The sequence below is a fragment of the Pogona vitticeps genome, chromosome 1, assembly GCF_051106095.1.
Source record: "Pogona vitticeps strain Pit_001003342236 chromosome 1, PviZW2.1, whole genome shotgun sequence".
Taxonomy (NCBI): domain Eukaryota; kingdom Metazoa; phylum Chordata; class Lepidosauria; order Squamata; family Agamidae; genus Pogona; species Pogona vitticeps.
The window spans coordinates 324,052,297-324,073,688 of record NC_135783.1 but is presented as its reverse complement, the minus strand read 5'-3'; the positions used below and the strand labels follow the sequence as shown (position 1 = coordinate 324,073,688).

The window sequence follows — 21,392 nt, the reverse complement described above, 5'->3', positions numbered from 1 at the left end:
TATAGATTATTTTGCTCAAAGCATAGAAATATCATATTCTTAATAAACAGAAGAAGACGAAGACGTATAACTAATATGATGTTTTGGTTACATTGTTGGGTCTAAATGTAAGAGAACCAAGTTCAACATCTGTTCAATATCTGCAGAGCCACAAAACTGCATGAAAATCTCCCTCTCAGTTTCATCTATATCAAAGGATTATTTTGAAAATAAAATGTGATCAACCTATATATGATACCCTTCTTTCTCATGGAGGAACTAACATAATAATAAAGAAAACTGGTGTCTTCATATATACAGACTTCCTATGAAAAAGGAGCATTCTATCAGTGTTTGGACAGAAAGTGACAGCAACAACAAGGGCTTTGGGAAGAACATTTTATTGCTAAGCATATCCTTGAACGAAAAGGCAATTATGAAAAGAAAAGAACAGGAGAAAAAAGAAATGGCAGAGGGAAGGGGAAAACAAAGCAATAACGGCACAATAACATTAAAGAAAATCTTCAAGGTTCTGTCCAGAAAAACAATAAGGTATGGTAAAAACCAACATACAGAAATGCACATGTTCCCAAAAAAACTGTCCAATAGAAAGACACCAGAAAAAAAAGGAACAGAAAGATGGTTTTTCTGAAATTAAAAAAAAAAGATAAAGAAAGAAAGCAGAAAACCATTTCACAAGACTCCAAGACTTCAAGAACAGCAGCAATCTTTTACAGACATCAAGGTATAATCAACTCCGTATATGTTCGGCCAGTTAACATGTCTAAAATCGTGCTTTCATACCATTTGAAAAACCTGTCTATTTTTTCCCCTCTGTTGTAGTGTAAAAAAAAATTAAAAAAAACAAACACAACCTCACACACACTGAAAAGATTTGTTAGCCAGGTAAGCCTCTTCTCAAATCATCTGAGAAGGCTGCCTTTTTTATTTTGTTCTCATGTGCGTGTGTGCATTGGATAACACTTCTTCAAAGTCAAAGATTCATGCGACTTATAAACACCAGCAAGAGTAGATTTCTAAACCTAAACAGCTGATTAGATTTCATCTGTACACAGAAAAATTGTACATTTCTTATATGCCAGAGTCCTCTCAGAATTTTTTGTGGGTTTTTCTCTGTCTCTTTTTCTCTCATTACCTCTTTCTTTCCCTCTTTTTTTGCTTTGTAATTCATTTATTTATTTTGCACATGATATTTGTGGCCAAAAAACACTTAGTTGGTTATTTTATCCTGTACATCAAGTTGCTCTCTTTCAAAATAATGGAAGATTTAAAAAAAAACACAAGCAAAATTAAGTACACTGAATATAAACAATAACCCAATGAAACCTCATAGCATTATGTACATTAGGGTACCCATCTAGAAATTACACCAGCCAGAAAAAAAATTGTAGTAAAATATGTAAACAAAATCTTATTTTTTATCTTAAAATCTTTTTGACACAGATAACTGTGACAAAGTTAAAATGCACACTCTTCACATTTTCAAAGTTTAGCATTTTTTGTTTTGTAAAAACATTTTTCTTTACAACATTCTCATTTCATATTAAGACTTTAACAGCATTTCTGTTCCAGTCATCCCATCAAACATACCATGATAAATATATCTGTATATATATATATAATTTATATATATTATACTATTAATAAGCTCTTTTAATTTTTATTTTATTTCTGTGTGTCATAGCGACTTTAAATTTATCTTCTTTCATATAAAAGAGAAGGGAAAGGGAGAATAGGGCAAATGAAAAGACAGCAAATTAGAGATGTCAATCTACAAAATTAAACTGTTATATATGAAACACAACTTCATGATTTGGGGGGAAAAACCCACCCCTATTTTGTACTCCTCTGTAACATGTTTTTTTGGCTTATGTGACATTTTCTAGTTCTTATCAACAAGTTGAACTCAATATAATCTTTCTAAACACTTAATTCAAATGATTACTATTGTTTGCATTCATGCATCATCAACCAAGAGCCAGAACCCAAAGAAGGGTTCCTTCATTTTTGCTTGTCTGTTCAATTCAGAATGGCTAAGGAGTTATGTTTTGCCTGGTTTGGTTTCAAAATCCCCCTTTCCCGCATAGTTTAGCTGTGCTACTATATACTATAAATGATAGCCAAATACAATTGGTGGCCCCTTGTCAAGGAAAAAGCAGTTTTATCTTCATATGACTTCACTTACAAATACTGGAGCCAGATCCTGGGGCAGGGGGTTTCCAGTCTCATTCTCCAGTCTCAGCACCATCATCATCACTGCTACCCCATCACATTTTTTTTAATGTTAACAACTTACTGCAGACAACAGATTCAAGAGACAACACAATCTGATATGTAGAGCGAACACCGTGGTAGAACTTCAGTTCATATATGGCAAGAGTCTCTATTACATTTTTTCCCCAAGTTTTCTTCTTGACATATGTCCTGGCTCATTCTCCCAAAAACTCTCACAGAAAATGAAAAAAACTCAGACAAAAAAACAGAATGAAAACCCCAAACCATTTATTTTTCTTTCCCCCCTCACATCTTGAAAAATGATACGTAAGCTGGACATGGCCAGATCAGTTATTCTTTTTCGTTTATAACATTTGCATTTTTTCTTTTTCTTTTTTTTGTTATTTTTTTAAATAATTAAACTGAAAAAAAAATAGCATACAGTCAAAGATCATGAACATCTTTAAAGACTCACTTGGAGATACGAAACAAGTAAGCCATGAAGTCTTCTGCCCTTGCAGAAAAGTTCAACTGAGGAGGAGGTCTGAAAGCTTTAAAGTCCGCCACCATGGTAATGCTGCATAGGCCTTCTTCAGAACGCTAAGTGTGCTTTATGATACAGTAGGGCAGAGTTTGGGACTCCAAGCGATGACTGAAAACTTAGCAGTCAACAGCTGAAATGTTTATTCTCAATATTTGTTTTAAACACAAACTGTAGCTCCCAATCTTGTTAGCCGTGTAACAGTTTTGATTCAGTTATATCTCATAAGGTATTTATATATTTATATATATAAATAAGTATTCAATTTTTTTTACACATAATATTCTTTGTCCTTGTTTTTCTGTTTCTTGTGGCCGCTCTTTGTGCTCTGCTGCTTCTCCTTCATGAGCGTGCCGTTGCTCTGGGCCGAGTTGCTGATGTAGTTCCGCGTCTCATCCACCTGATAGGACCCCTCGTCCCTGTTCCTGTACTTGTACATGGCGTACAGGAGGATCAGGATGCAGAGGGCGGCAGCAGCCACAATGCCGACGACCATCCCCGTTGTGCTGCTCGACTCACGGACCACCTCTGAGGCCCCCGGAACCCGTCTGATTCCCGGCTCCGTGGGGTTTGCTGTGGGCACATTACGGAACATGGGGGAAGTTATTAGCGGGCTCTTCAGTTTTGTGCTGTCTAGCTCATAGGCAGTGGGCAACGGAAGCAAGACTATATCAGGCTGGGGTTTGAGGTCACGGTTATTCATGTTGCCGGCTGGCAATTTGGGCACCATCCCAGTCGAGGCCGAAGTTGTGGAGCGAATCAGCTCAGGGGACAAAGCTGTGGTAGTAGTCCTACCAGTTTCGGAGACTTTGTTAGGTCTAAAGTCCTTGGCTTCCCACTTGGGTGCGTGTGCTTTGTAGCCACCTTCGAAGATTGAAGTGGAAAGACTCTTATCTGTTACCAAGGAGAAGGTGGTGTAAAAATCTTCATCATCAGTAGGGGGCAGGTTAGAGTCAAAGGTTTCCCCTGAGCCATACCCAGATATCACCAAGCCATCATCATCACAACCATCGCTGCCTTGGTCCGACAAGCAAGGTAACCCCGCCTCAGAGGTCATGGACAGGGAATCTTTGGTGGTCTCAATAATGGTGAGGAGGGGGCGGAAGGTAGTGGGGAGTGTAATGAAAGGTGCACGAGTAGCAATAGGAGGGATATCTAAAGGGTCTTCTACAAGAAGAGGGATAACTAATTCACCTCCTGGACAGAAAAGAAAAAGAAAAAGGTTAGTACATGTTCAATACAGTGTAGCATGTCCCCCCCATATGTCTGAAAGTGTGTGTGTGTGTGTGTGTGTGTGTGTGTGTGTGTGTGTGTGTGTGTGTGTGTGTGTAGAGGAGTCTAAAAGTACCAGACCAGCAGATCTGTGCCAATGAGCACAATATTTCTTGGACCCATTACAACTTTTTCACCCACCTTGCTTTGACAGTGGAAAGGCCAGATCTTTTAGACTTAGCAAAGGCAAGACTTATGGGATTTGGTTGTTGAAGATACTCTCAAAGTGACTTGTAGAATTTAGACATGGTGTCTTTCCTATATATCACATTTTGTTTTCCAGGAAATGGATGTTTGATTGTAATGACAGCCTTAGTTACACTCCGGCTTACTCAATGGAGAAATAGTAGTCTTCTGAGGTGTGGGGTTGATTTTTTTTTTTGGAAAAAAAATTGAATGACACATAATATATGATTTTCTCAAACTGAGGAAAAGCTGGGTGACTTGAATGATATGCAACTATAATGTCATAATTTTCCATTGTGAGCTACAGTATGAATTTACAAAACAGTACAGTACGAGGTGTTTGAGTGGCTGAAACTATTCCCCATAGAGTGTGTCAGCAAAGAACTCCTGTAAAATTTCATCCACTGCTGCTTAATGCATTTCACACTAATGCCTCTCTCTCTCTTTTTTTTTAAAGGAATGAAAGCTCTAATTAACAGATTGCAAAAGATGGTAGGAACTAAGCCCTACTTTGAAATTAGTTTATTCATTCCAAATCAAGTTGTCTATATTATTTGTGTTTTGCTTCAACAATCAATCTGAATTAGGAAGAAATAAGAACTTTCTGGTACTGTTGCTATGTTCTGTGTGTCCTTCATTTGTGTTTCACCTTGAGTGCTCTTCAAAATTTTCAAAGAAAATTATTCTGCCCTAATTGTCATTGACAGGTTGTTGGTTGACGTTTCTTTTTAAGTTTGTGTAAACCAATATAGCAGTATCTTTGGGCAGCAGGCTTTTAAAATCATCCACTGTAGGGGTGGAAGGTGGAAATGTAATTTCACAGCCCTAATAACATAGTTACTTTCTATACAATCATTTAAGGTTGGGTATGGAGCTATGGTCATTTAATTCAGTACCTTTTAGTATGGATGAAATGCTGGAAGAAGAGAATCAACAGAAGTGTTTGTGAAGAAGGCATTAGTCTAACAAGTAGAAAGCACCCTTGTACAGGTACACCCATCAAAGAAGACTAAGTAAATGAGATTTAAAAGGGTTTTATTGCATATGTTGTGATTTACAAATGACAGATACCAGTCATTTGGGCACATACTACTGGCATATTGGAACTGATCACTCTAGCTCAGGGTTATAGTTGTATTAAACTGGTACCAAATATTTGTATGATAGCTAATGCTTGTGATTCGCCTCCTAATGTTTTGAGGTTCAACTGGCATAGAAATAAGAAATCAAGTCTATCTTCATCTGTTTAGGTTTTTCAACCCAGAGCATCTGCTAGACTATTCTTCTTTAGAAAAGAACTGATTAGTTATATAAGTATCAAGCTACCTTTTGAGTAGATTCCTGAACAAAACTGAAAGTTGGTTAAAGCTGCAGTTTAGTCACTACTATATACTGGCAGTCATTTGCCATTTTACTATGCCATCTGAAACTCACATTTGCAGTCATACATTTGGCAGTTTTCAACTGCCTATCTAAAGCATTTGAAGTATCTTTGTTATTGGGAAAGAACCCTGCTTGTGCTTATAAATGGATCTGTTGGGTCACCTATACAAGGCAGATATCTTCACAGGGGAAATGATCTTGGTGGTCTTGTTATTATCTGCTTGGGTGTCCCTTCTCACAAGAGCACCAAAATCTCATGTTCTAAAAAGCAACACTTTAAGTCTAATGAATTATATTTTTTTCAAAGCAGAGATGTTGTTCAAAGGTCAGTTTTATTTCCCCTTGAAATTAAAATTCATCCTTCTCTATTTGTTTCTATTTGTAACTGGTGTGCATGGTTGTTCCAACTGTCTGTTGGGTGCTCATAGGTACTCAGATCATCATGCACTTAAATGCACACTTGACCACATGCTGAGACACAGGACAGATAGCCGGAATATTGTGAAAACCCTTTGCACAATCCCCCTTATGGCATTTTCACAACTGGATTTTGGTCAGGTTTTTATTATCAGAAAGGGGAGAAAGGCTTGTGGTATTGTCTGCTTCATGCCAAAACTATTTGACTGGCCTTATATTTGTTTGTTTGTTTGACATTGTCTACTCTGGGCGGCTCACAACAGACAAGATAAAAACAATTAATATATAATAACAGTTACAGCATTATACAATGATAGCAATAGTTCAAGTTTGGAAGAAGAATAAATTAAATAGTGCCTGGAGGGAAGGCCTGTCTGAATAACTAGGTGTTAAGTTGATTTTTAAAAGTGTGCAGCGAGGGGGCCAAACGGATCTCAGAAGGGAGTTTTTTCCAAAGAGAAGGCGCCACCGCCGAGAAGGCCCGGTGTCTTGTTTTTTTCTTTTCAGACCTCCTTCGGTGTTAGGCTCCTCAGTCGCCCCTCTTGATTGGATTGAGTGGTACGGGTAGATCTAGGTGGGAGCAGGCATTCCGTCAAGTATTGAGGCCTTAAACTGTTTAGGGCTTTGTACGTGATCATTAAAACTTTGAAATCAACGTGGAATCATACGGGCAACCAATGCAAGGTGGCCAGGGTAGGGGTGATATGTTGATGTTTCCTCACTCCACTGAGAATTCTGGCCACCGCATTCTGCACCAATTGGAGCTTCCGCATCAGTCTCAAAGATAGCCCCACGTAGAGCGCATTACAGTGGTCTAATCTCGAGATTATGAGCACATGGACCAGAGTGGTGAGTGCCCCAACATCAAGATATATATTATGCACCTTGATTTTGGTGGCTACAGACAGCCTACTTGCTGTTCTGCCTTAGGCAGCAAAATGTCTGAGGTTCACCCTAGAGCAGTGGTGTCGAACTGTGGCCCTCCAGATGTTCTTGGCCTTCAACTCCCAGAAGCCTTCAGCACCACCTCTGCTGGCCAGCACCACCTCTGCTGGCCAGGATTTCTGGGAGTTGAAGGCCAAGAACATCTGGAGGGCCACAGTTCGACACCACTGCCCTAGAGACAAGGAAACTTTTAATGATGACTGGGGTGCTGGGGATAAGAAAGCCAAAGTGTGATGTCTTAAACTGATGCCAAGATGATTTTAATTTATCACAGAATCATAGAGTCATGGAGTTGGAAAGGGCCTGTAAGACTTTCAAGTTCAACTCCCTGCATAATGCAGGAAATCAAATCAAAGTATATCTGATAGATGGCTAACTTTCTCTTTAATGCTGCCAGTATTGCAACACTCACCACTTCAAGAGATAATTAGTTCCACTGCTGTACCATTTTAACAGTTAGGACGTTTTTCCTGATATTCAGCTGAAACCTGTCTTCCTGTAACCTGAGCCTGCTATTATGTGTCATGCACTCTGGAATGATTGAAAACAGATCCTGCTCCTCTTCTGTATGACAACCTTTCAAGTATTTGAAGAGCGCTATCATATCTCTCTTCAGGCTTCATTTCTCAAAGCTAAACATACCTAGTTCTTTTCCTCTGTTCTCACAGGACTTGTTTTCCAGTCCCCTGATCATCCTTGTTGCCATCATCGGAAACTGTTCCAGTCTGTCTGCATCCTTCTGAAAGTGTGGTGTTCAAAACTGGACATAGTACTCAAGATGATGACTACCCATGTTCAAGTATAATGGCAAGGAATCCAAGGGAAAGCTATACGCAGGGTGTTACTTGGTCTGTTTCCTCTTCTAATCAGTAGTTCCTTATACTGCATGGGGCTGGGGCTGGGGAAGCTGCTTCTGACCTTTAAGTGTTGAAATAATAGGGTGACCACTCAGAATGTGCAGAAATGGCCTGCATCTCACAGGGGCTGAATTCCTATTGCAAGTCTCGAGTAAGTCTGTTGAATCAATAGGTGTTGACTCACCAAAGTCCTCCTAATTCAGTGAGCTAATAGCACTGAGTTGACCACTAAATGACTACAATTTGCCAGCCAGCCTGACCACTAATGTTTCAACACTAGAATTGGCTACAATTCTTTGTTTTCTGCTTCACAGAGCTTGTTTTTGTACTACAGCTCCTCAAATCCCCTAGCAGCCACTAACCATTCTAAAGCAAGGGGGGGGGGAGAGAAGGTTTTGGGAACTGTAGTGTAAATATATAGCTTTCCCTCTGCCTTAGTCGACACTGAATTAAGAAAATTTTTGGAGTCACACATGCTGGAAAAGTCCATCACTCTACCTACTAGGTTCAGTTGAGGTTAGACTACTCATCAGCCTTGTGGATGCTTCTTTATTTGCAGCAGCAGTACCTGAAGGGATTCAAGGAGAACTGTTGGCACCCCAATGGAATCTTAAATAAGAACATCAGGGTTCTCTGAATTAAGAATTGTTGGGATAGAATTCAGTTTCCAGTTGCAGAATGGACTAGCAATGTCTTACATCAGTACAAATCCTCACTTGCATGAGAACGCGAAACTGTGAAACCTTTCTCCTTGGTTTTGAGGGGTTAAGCTATTTTCTATCAGTTTTGATTAGCAATCTGGCATTTTCAAGAAAGATCTCTGTACAAATAATGGAAACAATGCAAGTTGTACAAAATCATGATAGGTGCCATCTTTTTTAAAAATTAGACACACTGTATGATTTGCCTGCATCAGCCAATCCTTTTATGTTTGCACTTTCTCTCTTTTGTTCTCTCTTGTGTGTGCTTAGCTTTTGAAAGTGAACAGACACTAGTTTTGCACAGAGAGATCTGGTGCAGATTTCAGAAACCATGAGGAGAAAAAGTGCTTGTCTCATTCTCATGCTGCAGGTGAAGAATACAACAGATTTCCAAAATCATTCATCAAGGTGTCTTGTGTTAATGCAACCTAAACTGAGGAAATGCTCATTATTTAACTACCAGGGAGCATAAAATGAAAATTTATCCAATCATCTATTTAATAATCTCTTGCTTGGCTTCACTGGAGATTCCTTTTGATCTTCCTGTTCCTCCTCTTCTTCTGAGTACTTACTAGTTCTTTTGGAGAATGATTTGAGAATTCAAAATATATTTTCAGGAATATTAACAGGTCTTCTGTGTCTTGTTCTGATGATGCTGTTACATTTAACCTCTTCCTGCTTCCTGTCTGCTTTGTACTTCCAGCAGAAGGTCAAACATTTATTGAAATGATTTGTGCTGACAACAAAGTGCTTCAAGAGGAAATGGAAAGAAGCACTTACAACGGCTTCTTCTGGTATATTAGTGATGCCAAATCAGCTTCTATTTGGCCAGAGAAAAATGCCACAAATAGAAATGAGCAATTCATTCTGAGAGGATTGACGTTTGCCTGATGACAAATGGTAGCCCAAGAAAACACAAATCTCTAAGATTGACTTTGTAACTTCCTTCTTTTTTAGAATAAGCACTCCATGCTCCTTAGAGTTAGTGTTTTAAAATCTGGGACATATACTTGTTTGATAGGATTGTGCTTTCCTTTAAATTAGCAATATCACTAGGGACATAAAAGGTCTACTTCAGCCTTGAAGGCTGCCCTGCATTTTGCTTTATGAGTGTATTTATAGATATATAATTCATACCTCTGGGGCTGATCTCTAGTAAGGGCCCTTCTGACACAGGGAAAGATGGAGTGTTGAAAATTTAATAAGAACCTTTCTGAACTGCGTGGATGTTGTGGGCAAATCATGAATGTATGGACATCAAGTGATCAAAGTTGGGGAGAGGGAAATGAAGAAGAGATGATGCATCCCTCCCATTACTCATTTTTATGACCAAGATGGTATCACTGGTGTGCACTCATGAAAGAGATATGGGACCAAAATCATAAGGAAAAAATGTATTGAAAGGGTCGCCTTCAAAGTCTGTATTTTAACTATAAAGGGATGCATACAACAATCCCAGTGTCTTTTCCAGATGCTTTTATATGCCGGTCAAAAAAAGCCCAGTACTGTGTTTCTGCATCCTCAGGTATCTGAATTTCAACATCTAAAGGCTATCATTTGCATTTCATGCTTATTTTTTTGCACTTCAACTCAGTTGTTCTTTTAGAGGGAAAATACTTTTCTTCAGAAAAGAATCACACATTGTTCCTTTTCTTTCTTTCTTTCTTTCTTTCTTTCTTTCTTTCTTTCTTTCTTTCTTTCTTTCTTTCTTTCTTTCTTTCTTTCTTTCTTTCTTTCTTTCTTTCGTTCTTTCGTTTTTTCTTTCTTCTGTCTCTCTCCCTCCCTCCCTCCCATTTTTAAATGTGAAAGATGCACATTTTAGTAAAAAATAAAATAAAGGAAGAAAAGGAAGGACAGTGTATTTTTTAAAACCTTCCAATGATTTGGTTCCTTGCCAGTTCCCTGTGGGGAGGGACATATTCAAGCCATATTCCTTGATCTGCTGTTGGAACCTGACGGTAACATGAAAGTGCTTCAGTAGTTGAACATTTTTAATATTCCCTCACCTTCTCCCTATCTTGGTTAATTGAAACCGACAGGTAATACCACAAGGAAGGGACCTCTCTCTCTTCCACCGTTGAATAACCTTACCTTGCTCCTAGATAGGTCCCTTGACTACTTTTGAAGAAGAAATTTGTCCTCACTTAAACTTTACAAGATCACATCCATTTCTAATGTTTTGAAAGAAAGATGTAATTCCAAAGGGGCCTTCTTAGAAAGCTGCTGGAATTTATGAAAGCTGGGAGCAAAGTATGCTAGTGGTCCAGCCTAGAGCTATGCATTTTTTTTCACCCTGAATCTCTAACAAACCGAAAAATGAACATTTATATTCACATCAGTGTGAGAGTCAAGGTTTGAAAACCATACCTACGAACATAAACTCTTTTTGCTGTGCTGGTCCTATACTTGAGCCAGGGTTTTTCAGGATTGGAGACTCCTTGCAGAGCTCTATCACTGTGCTGACACAACCAGTCTCAACTAGAATCTTTGGCTGCTCCATATTGCTTCTCATTTCACTTTGGGCTGCTATGTTTACAATCACTGAATGTGCTTGGGGTGGATCAAGCTAATGAGATATTTAGACAATTCATCTGTAGCTCAGATTCTTGAGAATGCTTAGGGCTTCATTTGAGCAAAAACAGGTTTGTGAAGTTCATGAAACTTAATCCTGTTTGAATGACATCTTGATATCTTCACTTGGTTCAAATGAAGCCCTTAAATGACTATGGTGGGGATGCTCAGTCATAAGACTTCCAGTTTTAACAGTATTTTAGTTGATTTTATATGCATAGCTATGTAGGAAGAAGGAGAAGGCTACACTATAGCCTTCATTCTTCTGGCTTCTTTTGCATCATGTACCTGACAGCATGTCCTTTTTATGCTCCCTTGAAAAATACCATCTGTTTTAATAGAAGAAGTTAGTACCTTTTCTTTATAGAAATCCACTAGTGGAAAAAGAATCTTCGTAAGATAGGAGCCGGGCTTAATCAAACTTGAAATTGTTATATGGGTAAAAGATATTGTAGTGTTATCTTCTATAGTTATCTTCAATAGTCTTTACTTTCATGGTGTTGGATACAGTGCACTTGAGAGTGTCTTCTCAACCAAAATAGGTAATGTTAAATACTAAAGTTTTGAAAATGGTATATCCATTTGTAAGAATGCAATTAAACTATATGTCATGGAAATCTCTTTTCCTGAATATAAGATAAATTTCTTTTCTTCATTTCTGTTTGTTACAATGAACATACTAGGAATGCATTGAAAAAGAAAGGCTTTGCTTGAGATAGATTGATCATGAATGGAAAACTAACATCTGCTTTGTTAGCCCCCTAAAAAGTGCAATAATGTAGTTATCAGCAGTACATAGCAAATGCAGACCATAAAATAAATATTAAAACAACGACGTTGCAAAATTAAACCAAGGAAGACATCTACAGAAACAAAAATAATTGTAAACTGAAATATAACTGCATTCACAGCAAAGGTTAAAGCTCTGAACTAAAAGCAACAATAACAAGTCATTCACTTTACTGAAAAGCAAAAAGAGAAAACCCAACACGACTGGAAATATAAATCATACAAGAAAAAAAAACAAGTGTAATTTTTTTAAAAAATATATTAAATACACATATACAAATAGTCAGAAGAAAGCATCATACCACATCAATTTCATATCGTCAACTTACATCAACAAATTGCCCGCATGTTTTTTGGCATGAAAGAAAAATTTATAAAAGAAAGTTGTGTAAGAATGCTCTTGGACAAAAGAATTGCCACATTTGAGACACTTTTCCTTTTTCTATTTTGCTGTTGTCTTTTTTTTTTTTTGCTTTAAAAAACTTTTTTGTCAAATAGTATATTATTTTCATTGTTTTTTTAATATAATAATTATTTACGACAAAGGGTGATACAGGGAGGCAACAACACATACATCCACACCACATAACATGAAAAGAAAAATAAGAAGAACCCTGCACTATAAGAAACGGGAAACTTTTTTCCTACTGTGTTTTTGTTGTTACAGTAAATTTGAATTTTGCCTTTTGAAAAAGGTAGTTCACGTGGAATGATTTTAAAAGATTTTTTTAAAAAAACTGTGCATCTTGTCATTACAGAATTTAAGTTCCCTTACCACTGCTGACAAACATGCCCAACATCAATGGGACTTACACGAAAGCAATGTTCGGTGGATGACACCTTTAAATGGTGTTTGAGAATCAGCTTCTTCACCTTTTCTTTATTTTCTCATTTTTTTAAAAAAAAAATTGTTTGGATATCTTTCTGTCTCTCTGTATATTTTTTAAATAAAACATTTTCTTTTCTTTTTCCCTAGAATTTGGAGTGTGTATGTTTTAAGGAATGGATGACTGCACATAAAGTTTTAAACAATGCTAAAGAAAGGGTGGGTAGGAGAGTGAGGGGGGGGACTTATGGGAAGAAAAGATGCCTCGGGTAGATGGAATGGGGGTGTACAGTCTATGAGTGTACTACACAGATGAAGATGATGGGAGTGAATGTGTAAGTCAGTTGCCATGTCCATGTAAGTGCGGAACGGAGTGATCTAGCAGCATTAGAGCTTCTGGCTGTAAGGAAGGGATGGGCAATATACAAAAACAAATGAGCATATTCATGCCCATCAACAAAAAGAAAGAACAAAACTAACATTGACAATCTCACAAACCCTAAGCTGCAACTTCTTCAACATGCAAATTACAAAAAAATTACTAAGAAATATAATAATAATTACAGTTTCATTAACGTTCTCAAATAATAAGAACAGTTCAAACTTTTTTCCTACTTAAAAGCAGTAAAATATACAAACAAATAATTAATAATAATAATCATATTAAAAAGGAAAACAAGGAAACTAGAATTTATGCATAGGGAGCAACTTCAACTGCAGTTCCAGTGAGTGTCATCTCCTTATCATTTTTTTCCATGTCTATCAAGTCTCTAATATCTGGGTTACAGGATTCAGATTCAGGTATAAGAGGTCAATTGTACACAGCCATGACTGTTCAGGAGTAGCAGGCTTTTCGTAGTGCTTTCATAATCCGTGCCCCCATCTCACATTTAATGGCTATGACTTTAAAGCTATGCCTTTAAAAGGAGTGCATTTTTTTAAAAGTAGGGCTATATAAGGTTCTGCAGTTGAAATCGTCCCTTATTTAAAGAGTGCGATAGAGGGGGAAAATTCAGAAAACAATCCAATAATGTTTATGTTGTTAGATTGGAACAAACCAAATCTAAGATAGAAATCCAACATTTGAAAAAGAAAAGATATCAAAATAGGCATACTTAAAAAAAGGAAAGGAAAGGGGGAAAAAAAGAAAAAAGAACCACTTTATTCCCAGCAAGGAGGGAGAAGAGAATGATTATTTGGTTTTTAATACTTTTTTGTTTTGTTTTGAATACTTGTAAAGGAAAAAAAATCCACACACTTTCAAAGATGAACAAACCAGATGCACACACCAAAAAGGAACAGACAAAGCAGTCTAGGGACACTTTTATCATTTTAATTTTTTTTAATGGATTTAAGTCCCATTTTTAAAAAAGCGTTTGAACTATTTGGCAGGAGAAAAAAGGCCACTAAAAACCACCCCTCCCTTTACATTTGCTTTTCTCTAAATTAAAAAAAAAGCCATTTATTACTTTTTAAAAGAAAAAATAAATAAATACGAAGGGAAAACGTGCAGTCTGGATGTACGTCATAAATAGACATAGGAAAATATATAATAAATTGGCTGATATTGACAAATGGGTTATAAAATAGCTTTATTTTACTGTAGGATGTTAATAATAATAATGCATGCTTAAAGTAAGTTGCATTTAGGGAAAGTAGAAGAAACAACAGCAAGCTAGGAGTGGAGGGTGGTTAGGTTAGGTAGAAGGGAGGTTAAAGGAGACAATTCAAGGAAGAGGGTGGTTGCAGGTATGTCATTCCACAACTGTCCACTAGGGGCAAAGCACATTCCAGAGAGCACTGTGCAAACTAGGGACAGATAAAAGGGGCAAATAGAGAGGATGTAATTTGGAGGCAGCACTACAAAATTCATTTATTGCTCTTTGTAACATTAAAAGGGGAGTATTAGGACCATATAACCCAACCAAACAGGCCTCATCAGTTCATTTATCCAAGGTGGATTGGTAACAACAGCACTCCACTGGATAGACAGCTCTAGATACATAAAGAGCTTTTAAAATCCATGTACAACTCAATCATACACATGTTTATTGAGAAATCCTACCAGAACACAATTGTGATTCATCCCAAATAAGCATGCATAGGATTGCATCCTTTGTAGCATGGGTGGATGCTCTCAATGGCTTCAAATACAGCAACAGTTTTTGTTATTGTAGGTAAGATCAGTTTTAGAAAAATCACACAAAAATTATTACTTCCTATTTGGATGGCACATCATAGTAGATCTCTCAAGACTGGTTGTAGAGCACTGAATTGCAGAATAATCCTAGCTAGCAAATGAACAATTTGCTAGATAAAACAAAACAATGCCAATTCTGGCAAGAAATTGATGCAGTGTTCCCGAATAAGGACTGAAAGGTTGGGTCTTCTGAATGTTAATCAGCAAGATCTTAGTAAGACTATGGGCTTTGCTAATAATGAAAGCTAATGGAGGGTAGTAGCCTTGTGCATAGCAATACAACAAAGATGTTAAAAGAGCCCTTCACAGCATGACCAGTGTGTACTTTCAGACCCCACTGAGAAAATGAAGAGCAATTGCCATGGGCAAATGGGATTATAGATTCATAGTACAGGAATCAGCACTACAAAGGGAGAGTATCAAGAGGTTCCCAAACATATTCTTGGGTTTCTTCCTTAAAAAAAATGTCCCAGGCTGGTTGAGACAGAGGATGGAGTTGGGGTGGATGAGAGAGTGTTCCACCTCTCTGGAAAAGTAGGTAAGTATGAGAACACTCTATCTATTAGAAAGCCATGTCTGCTTCTCCTGGAGGGGTGAACAGGCAGTCTATATTGCTTCCTTTGAGAGAATGGGTCCCATTTGGGAGAGGGTTAATCAGGACAAGTAAACCTGGCTGGGTTAGAATACACTGGTCGTGGGACTGGACTTATTAATTGCACTCTTTGGAGATTGCCTGCAATACAGAAAAGTGGAAATATTCATCTTTGCACAGTGCAATGAGGTGCTTCATCAACACTCAGTAAGATAAATTTCCTGGATGCTATTCCTGACCAGCAACCTGAACCAATGGCCTCTTTCAGTCTCCAGAAATTTCACAAATGGGCAATCATGCTTTCACTTGACTTTCAATGCATGATCCATGTTCCTGCACAATTGCTTTGAAACTTCATAATTTTTCCCACCAGGCAATTCAGACATTTCAGTCAGTTATAAGTCATTTCATTCGAAAATCCACAACACCATCACTCTACTGGATTACCATCTAACAGTGCCATGGTGAAGCTTTAACTGTGTTGGCCTTCAAACCTCTACCGGTACACCACAATCCTGCTATTGTTTTTGCAAGTTTGCTGCTGTACAGTCTCCAGAAAACAGGTGCACCAACCCAATTGAAGGAGTTTGTAATAATCAGTAAACAAAAAGCAAACAAGCAAAGACAGGATTAGCAAGCCTTAAATATCATGGTACGTTGAGCAGAACAATTTTTCGCGAAAGCTATTATGAGATTATTACAGTTTATTATAATGCTATTTTGAGTTATTGATATGTGGTACATTTGCACATTTAATTGTTGAATGGCAGCATTTCAGTCATTCTCTAAACATGGGGAGTTTAGCCATTTGTCATCTAGGTAATTTGGTTTTTCAAAATTACATTTTCAAATATGATGTTTGGATTTCACAACCAGTTAAACTGCACTATGTCTCTCCCATCTTGCTTGCTTGACCAGATGTGGAGAATATTTCTGCCAACTCTTCAAAACCAGGAAAAAAAGAATATGGACTTAGTAGCCACGGTCATTTCTCTGAATTATTTTTTTAGTAGCATTCTATTCTCTCTGTCTCTCTCCCTTTTTCTCTCACTCACAGTCACACACACTTCCACAGAATGAAGCACAACTTGGCTAGGACACTTTTCTTTCTGTGCAGTTATTCCTCTTTTACAATTGACAGTTATTCTTTGGCTCCACCACTTTTCAAAATAATCAAACAAGTCTTATATTATGAGTGTTATATTTTTGCTTCCATGGAGAGGTGCATCTCAGACTTTTTGCCTCAGGTAGCTTCTTATATACCAAGATTGAGGGGGAAGGATGAAAGGATGCCATTTGCTGCCTCACCTCAGACAGTTGTCTTCATGTATTTCACTTAAGAGATCCTGGTGAAATTAAGAATTCCATATCTGTACCCATAATTTTCTTTTTGAAGATGGATATACTGTATCTCAGAGGCACTTATTGCTCAATTCTTTTTATTTTCACATCCCATTCCCTACTGCAGTTGTTTCCAATCTAGAGTAACCCAGGTATTTTTGACCTGCATTTCCAAGAAGTCTTCACCACCAGCTGTGCTGGCCAGGATTTCTGGGAGTTGTAGTCCAAGAAAACCTGGCAACCACTGCCCCACTGTAAGGGCAAAGAATTCTTCTCATTCTCCCACATGAGATCGCTGCCTAGGGTGGCAGTTCACAGAGTGTAGAAAGAGTTGCAAGAGACTGGTAGACACAGCTCTGTGTTCCACATAGTCGGCCCTTTGACCCATCACCTACTGTAGGTGACTGCCCTCAGGTACAATGGTGCATTCAGTCCTGTAAGAATGAACTATGTTTTACTACTGCCTACAAAGTGCTATACCTTCTTACATGTATACATTCTCATCTCATTCTCCCTGTTCTGCCTGGAAAGAAAACATTTGCTGGCTATTGCTGCTTTCTCCCCTAAGTCGACAGTTCCCTGAGGGAGCCGTGTTCTTTTCCTGACAATTGACATAGCAGGAAGAAGAGAGCCAACCTCCCACCAGTCATTAATAAAACAAATGCCACACAGTTTGGGGTCGAGCACAATAAAACTCCCACTTTTTTGTGAATAACCCTTAGCATCACTGTTGCTTTTCATCTTCAAAGCACTCTGGAGGCAGTGAATATTTAAGCCCTGATGCATCCATGTGATATGTACAAAAATCTCTCCCTGACTGAGGTCATTATAGGGATCAGTGTCAAAGCAAAGTTATAAGAAATAAACTATTAGGCTAAATATACTAAATCAGGAAATGTTCAGTCCAGATATATTTATATATACAGTATGTATGAGTGCATGTATAAATATGTCTCTCTGTGTGTAGCAAGAGGACAATACAGCCTAGTATGTTGTGTTGTTAGAAACCTGGTCACGCTGTTGGAACCAAAGCTTGGAATATTAGGTTCAAAAGCCTTAGTAGATGATTCTGTATGTTCTAGGCTCTTTCTCACCCTGATTTTGAACTGTCAAGTCCTTTCTTCCCAAATATGAAATTTGCAAATTTGGTAGTTCTATTAAAAATAAGCTCAATAAAATCCACACTCATCCCTACTGATGGAACAATCCAATAATATCATCTATTATCCTATCACGGGTTTGCTGGAAAATATAGTGAGGCTCCATTTACTTGTATGCTAGTTTTTGGACTTCTATCAGTCCTATTTACCATATTTTTCCCTGTATACAACTATATTTTTGTCTAAAATCTTTTGAGGGTCGTCTTATACATGGAAGTAGTCTGAGGAGAGAACAAAAAACAGTGGAGGGGAAAGCAGGGATCAAAGTGATCCTGCAGTGCTTTAATCCCTTTCCCCCTACACTTGCTAAGCCCCACTTATTTTTCTTAATTTTGGATTAGAAAAATGGGGGCGTCTTATACATGAGGGCATCTTATACATGGAAAAATATGGTTTTCCTTCCTCTTAATAATAATTCACAAGCAACTGCAGAAGATATGGAATTCATTTTCTGCCCTCAGAAATGCCATGGACCATATCAGCCCCTCCTAGTGAAACCAGAAGTGTCTGGAAGATCAGGTCACCTTTAGTTTGTAAAAAACTTGGGAGTTTTTATTCTTGTTTTTGCTAAAACAAGGTGCAAGGGGATGCCTCTTTGAGGCTTCTGGAGGTGAAGTTCTCCTTGTTTTATTTCTGTATTAATTAATTAATTCACTGGAGGCTCCAAGATCCACAGAAACATTGCTGGAAGTCTGTATATGGCAGATGGACTACATGATTCCATCTCTTCTTTTATGTGATTACAGTCCCATAGAAGTGATAAAACTGTCTGTTGATCTCATTCCGTCTGTCTTGACCAAATGCTCATATTTGCCACCTTTAGAAGTGAAACCGATAGGGAAGTTCTGAACTGAGCAGCCTGCACTGTGCAGACATGCAGTGTGTAAATTCAGGCTCTTTGCTTCAGTCATTATCCATCCAACACATGAAAGATTATTAAGATCAGTGATGCGAAGTGACAGAGTCAGTGGCACCAGTGAGTACAGTCCTACTGCCCCCTTGCCCCTTGACTGTAATCCCATGAGGGAGAAGAGGGGAAGAGGGCTCACAAGTCAGTTCAGTAGCATTCTTCTCCCCTGTGTGATAGCTTATGGAAGCAATAAATTATACCTGCTTGATGTATTATAATAACTATTAGTTTTAAATATTAATTATAATTCATTATTAATTGTATTCGCGAAGGCTTTCACAGCCGGGATCTAACGGTTGTTGTGGGTTTTTCAGGCTTCTTGGCCGTGTTCTGAAAGTGGTTCTTCCTAACGTTTCGCCAGTCTCTGTGGCCGGCATCTTCAGAGGACAGCAAAAGATGCCGGCCACAGAGACTGGCGAAACGTTAGGAAGAACCACTTTCAGAACATGGCCAAGAAGCCTGAAAAACCCACAACAATCATTATTAATTAATTATTAATACTAATTATTAATATTAGTACTAATATTATTAATAGTAATATTAATATTAATTAAATAGACCTCAACAGATGGGAAACCCTGACATCTGAGCGTTCAGCCTGGAGACAGGCGGTGCATCACGGCCTCTCCCAATTTGAAGAGACCCTTGCCCAGCAGGCCGAGGCAAAGAGGAAGTCACAAAAGCAGCAAAACCAGGGAGCCGGACAGGGGACAGACTGGATTTGTCTTCAGTGTGGAAGGGACTGTCACTCTCGAATTGGCCTTCTCAGCCACACTAGGTGCTGTTCCAAGCCCTCCATACAGAGCACGCTACCATAATCTTTCGAGACTGAAGGCTGCCTAACTAACTAATATTAATTAATATAACATTAATAATTAATAATAATTATTTGATAATTATTAATTTTATAATTATTTGGAAATATTTTAGATGCCTCTTCATTTAACATGTCCTCCCAAAAGAGCGTTGGTGCAAAGAACAGGAATATATTTGTACTGTGTACATGGGAATTTCTTATCCACATTTTCACTGACTGAGGTGCTGTAACATGTGTCAAGGGGAATCATCTATTTCATCATCTATTTCTAGATAGATGTATAATCTATTTCTGTGTCTGGTTGTAAACAGATGTATCATCTCTTTCGTCAGATCCAATTATAGACAGATTGCAGAAATAAGAAAGAGACAGAATACTCAAAAGAATGCTCTACAATACTCATGATATATAGCTATAGGAAGTACTAATTGTGGTTAACTCTACTTACCGGGAGCCATGGAAATGGCTTGGATATTTGTGCTTTGAGTATCTCTTGTTCACACGACAGTGTCCATAGTAAAACCTCAAACACTGTGATATCGTTAGGTTATAAAAGGAAACATACCCTGTCTCCAGCAATTGCCCAGGTTAGCTGTCTGATCCATGTTGTGCCATCACTAAACAAAAACAGTTGTCTTCTCAGCCCTAAGGATATTCTCTTGTCTTCTTAAATTATCTGCACACTTATATGTTCTGCAGGCAAATGGTTCCTGATACAATCCTGGCCTCTACAACTTGGTCTAGAATGAGTCTTAACTGCAACATTAGTGAATGCTTGCTGTTCAGCATAAATGATACTAAGCTAGATGTACCAGTGATCTAGATTTGTACAAGGCATTTTCTTTTGTTCCCTTACCAGCCAGTAAGTAAGTCACTGAGCAAGGATCAGAAACCAGTAGCATGCAACAATGCTTCCATCTGGAGGCTATCGACATGACTATCATGCTTTTTATGATTGCTGTAGAACTTGTTTGGACTGGAGGCAGTTTAGAAAATTATAGCGGTTTAGTAAATTGAGTAGACATAGTTTAGTAAATTACAACTATATGTCCATGTGATTTTGACAAACTTACCCTCACATGGTGGAAAGCAATTGAGGGGAACAAAAATGTGTATTTTAGGATGGGGGTGATATTGGTGTTGTTAAAAAGGTTCCAACACTTGCCTTTTCTTTTTAAAAGGAATGTTCCATGTACCAACTGCTATACCGATTAAAACAGAAGCAGGAAAAATAGATTAGAAAAATTTTCCTATATATCTTAAAATATTATTTCCTGAATCCAATTGCTAGAGTAGAGCCATTCAATTAATGGGATTTATGTAAGTATCAAAATTCAGCAACTGATTCAATGAGTCGATGCTGAATGGAACTGGTAACTTGATCCAGAATTTTCTAAGATGTAGGATCACTGTCTGACATGACATGGAAAAAGAACTAACAAGATCTGCATTTTCCTACAGATATGTCTATCTCACGTCTCCTAAGATTGGTCTCGACTGGTAGCAGAATGGAGTGGATCTTGCAACAGAAACCCATACATTTCTTAGAAAATGTTTGAAGAGAAAAAATGTGCAGAAATCCACTTGAAAACGTTGTGTGGCTAATAATGCATACATTTGGCAAATGTCCACAAACACACATTAGTCCGTAGAAAAGTTCAATAGAAAAC

General features: G+C 37.9%; 1 protein-coding gene across 9 annotated transcripts in view; it reads right to left on the bottom strand.

Moving 5' to 3' along the window:
• Positions 1-364: 364 nt before the first annotated feature.
• Positions 365-21,392, bottom strand: part of NRXN3 (neurexin 3) — a 1,709,419-nt gene continuing 1,688,391 nt past the window's right edge. For 5 of the 9 annotated variants that reach the window (XM_078393277.1, XM_078393271.1, XM_020794338.3 and 2 more), the window contains one exon: positions 365-3,952. In XM_078393277.1, the coding sequence (XP_078249403.1) occupies positions 3,027-3,952 (926 nt within the window). In that variant the 3' untranslated portion in view covers positions 365-3,026. The remainder of the gene's footprint in view (positions 3,953-21,392) is intronic. The other 4 variants (XM_078393299.1, XM_078393311.1, XM_020794345.3 and 1 more) reach the window with 1 other exon arrangement.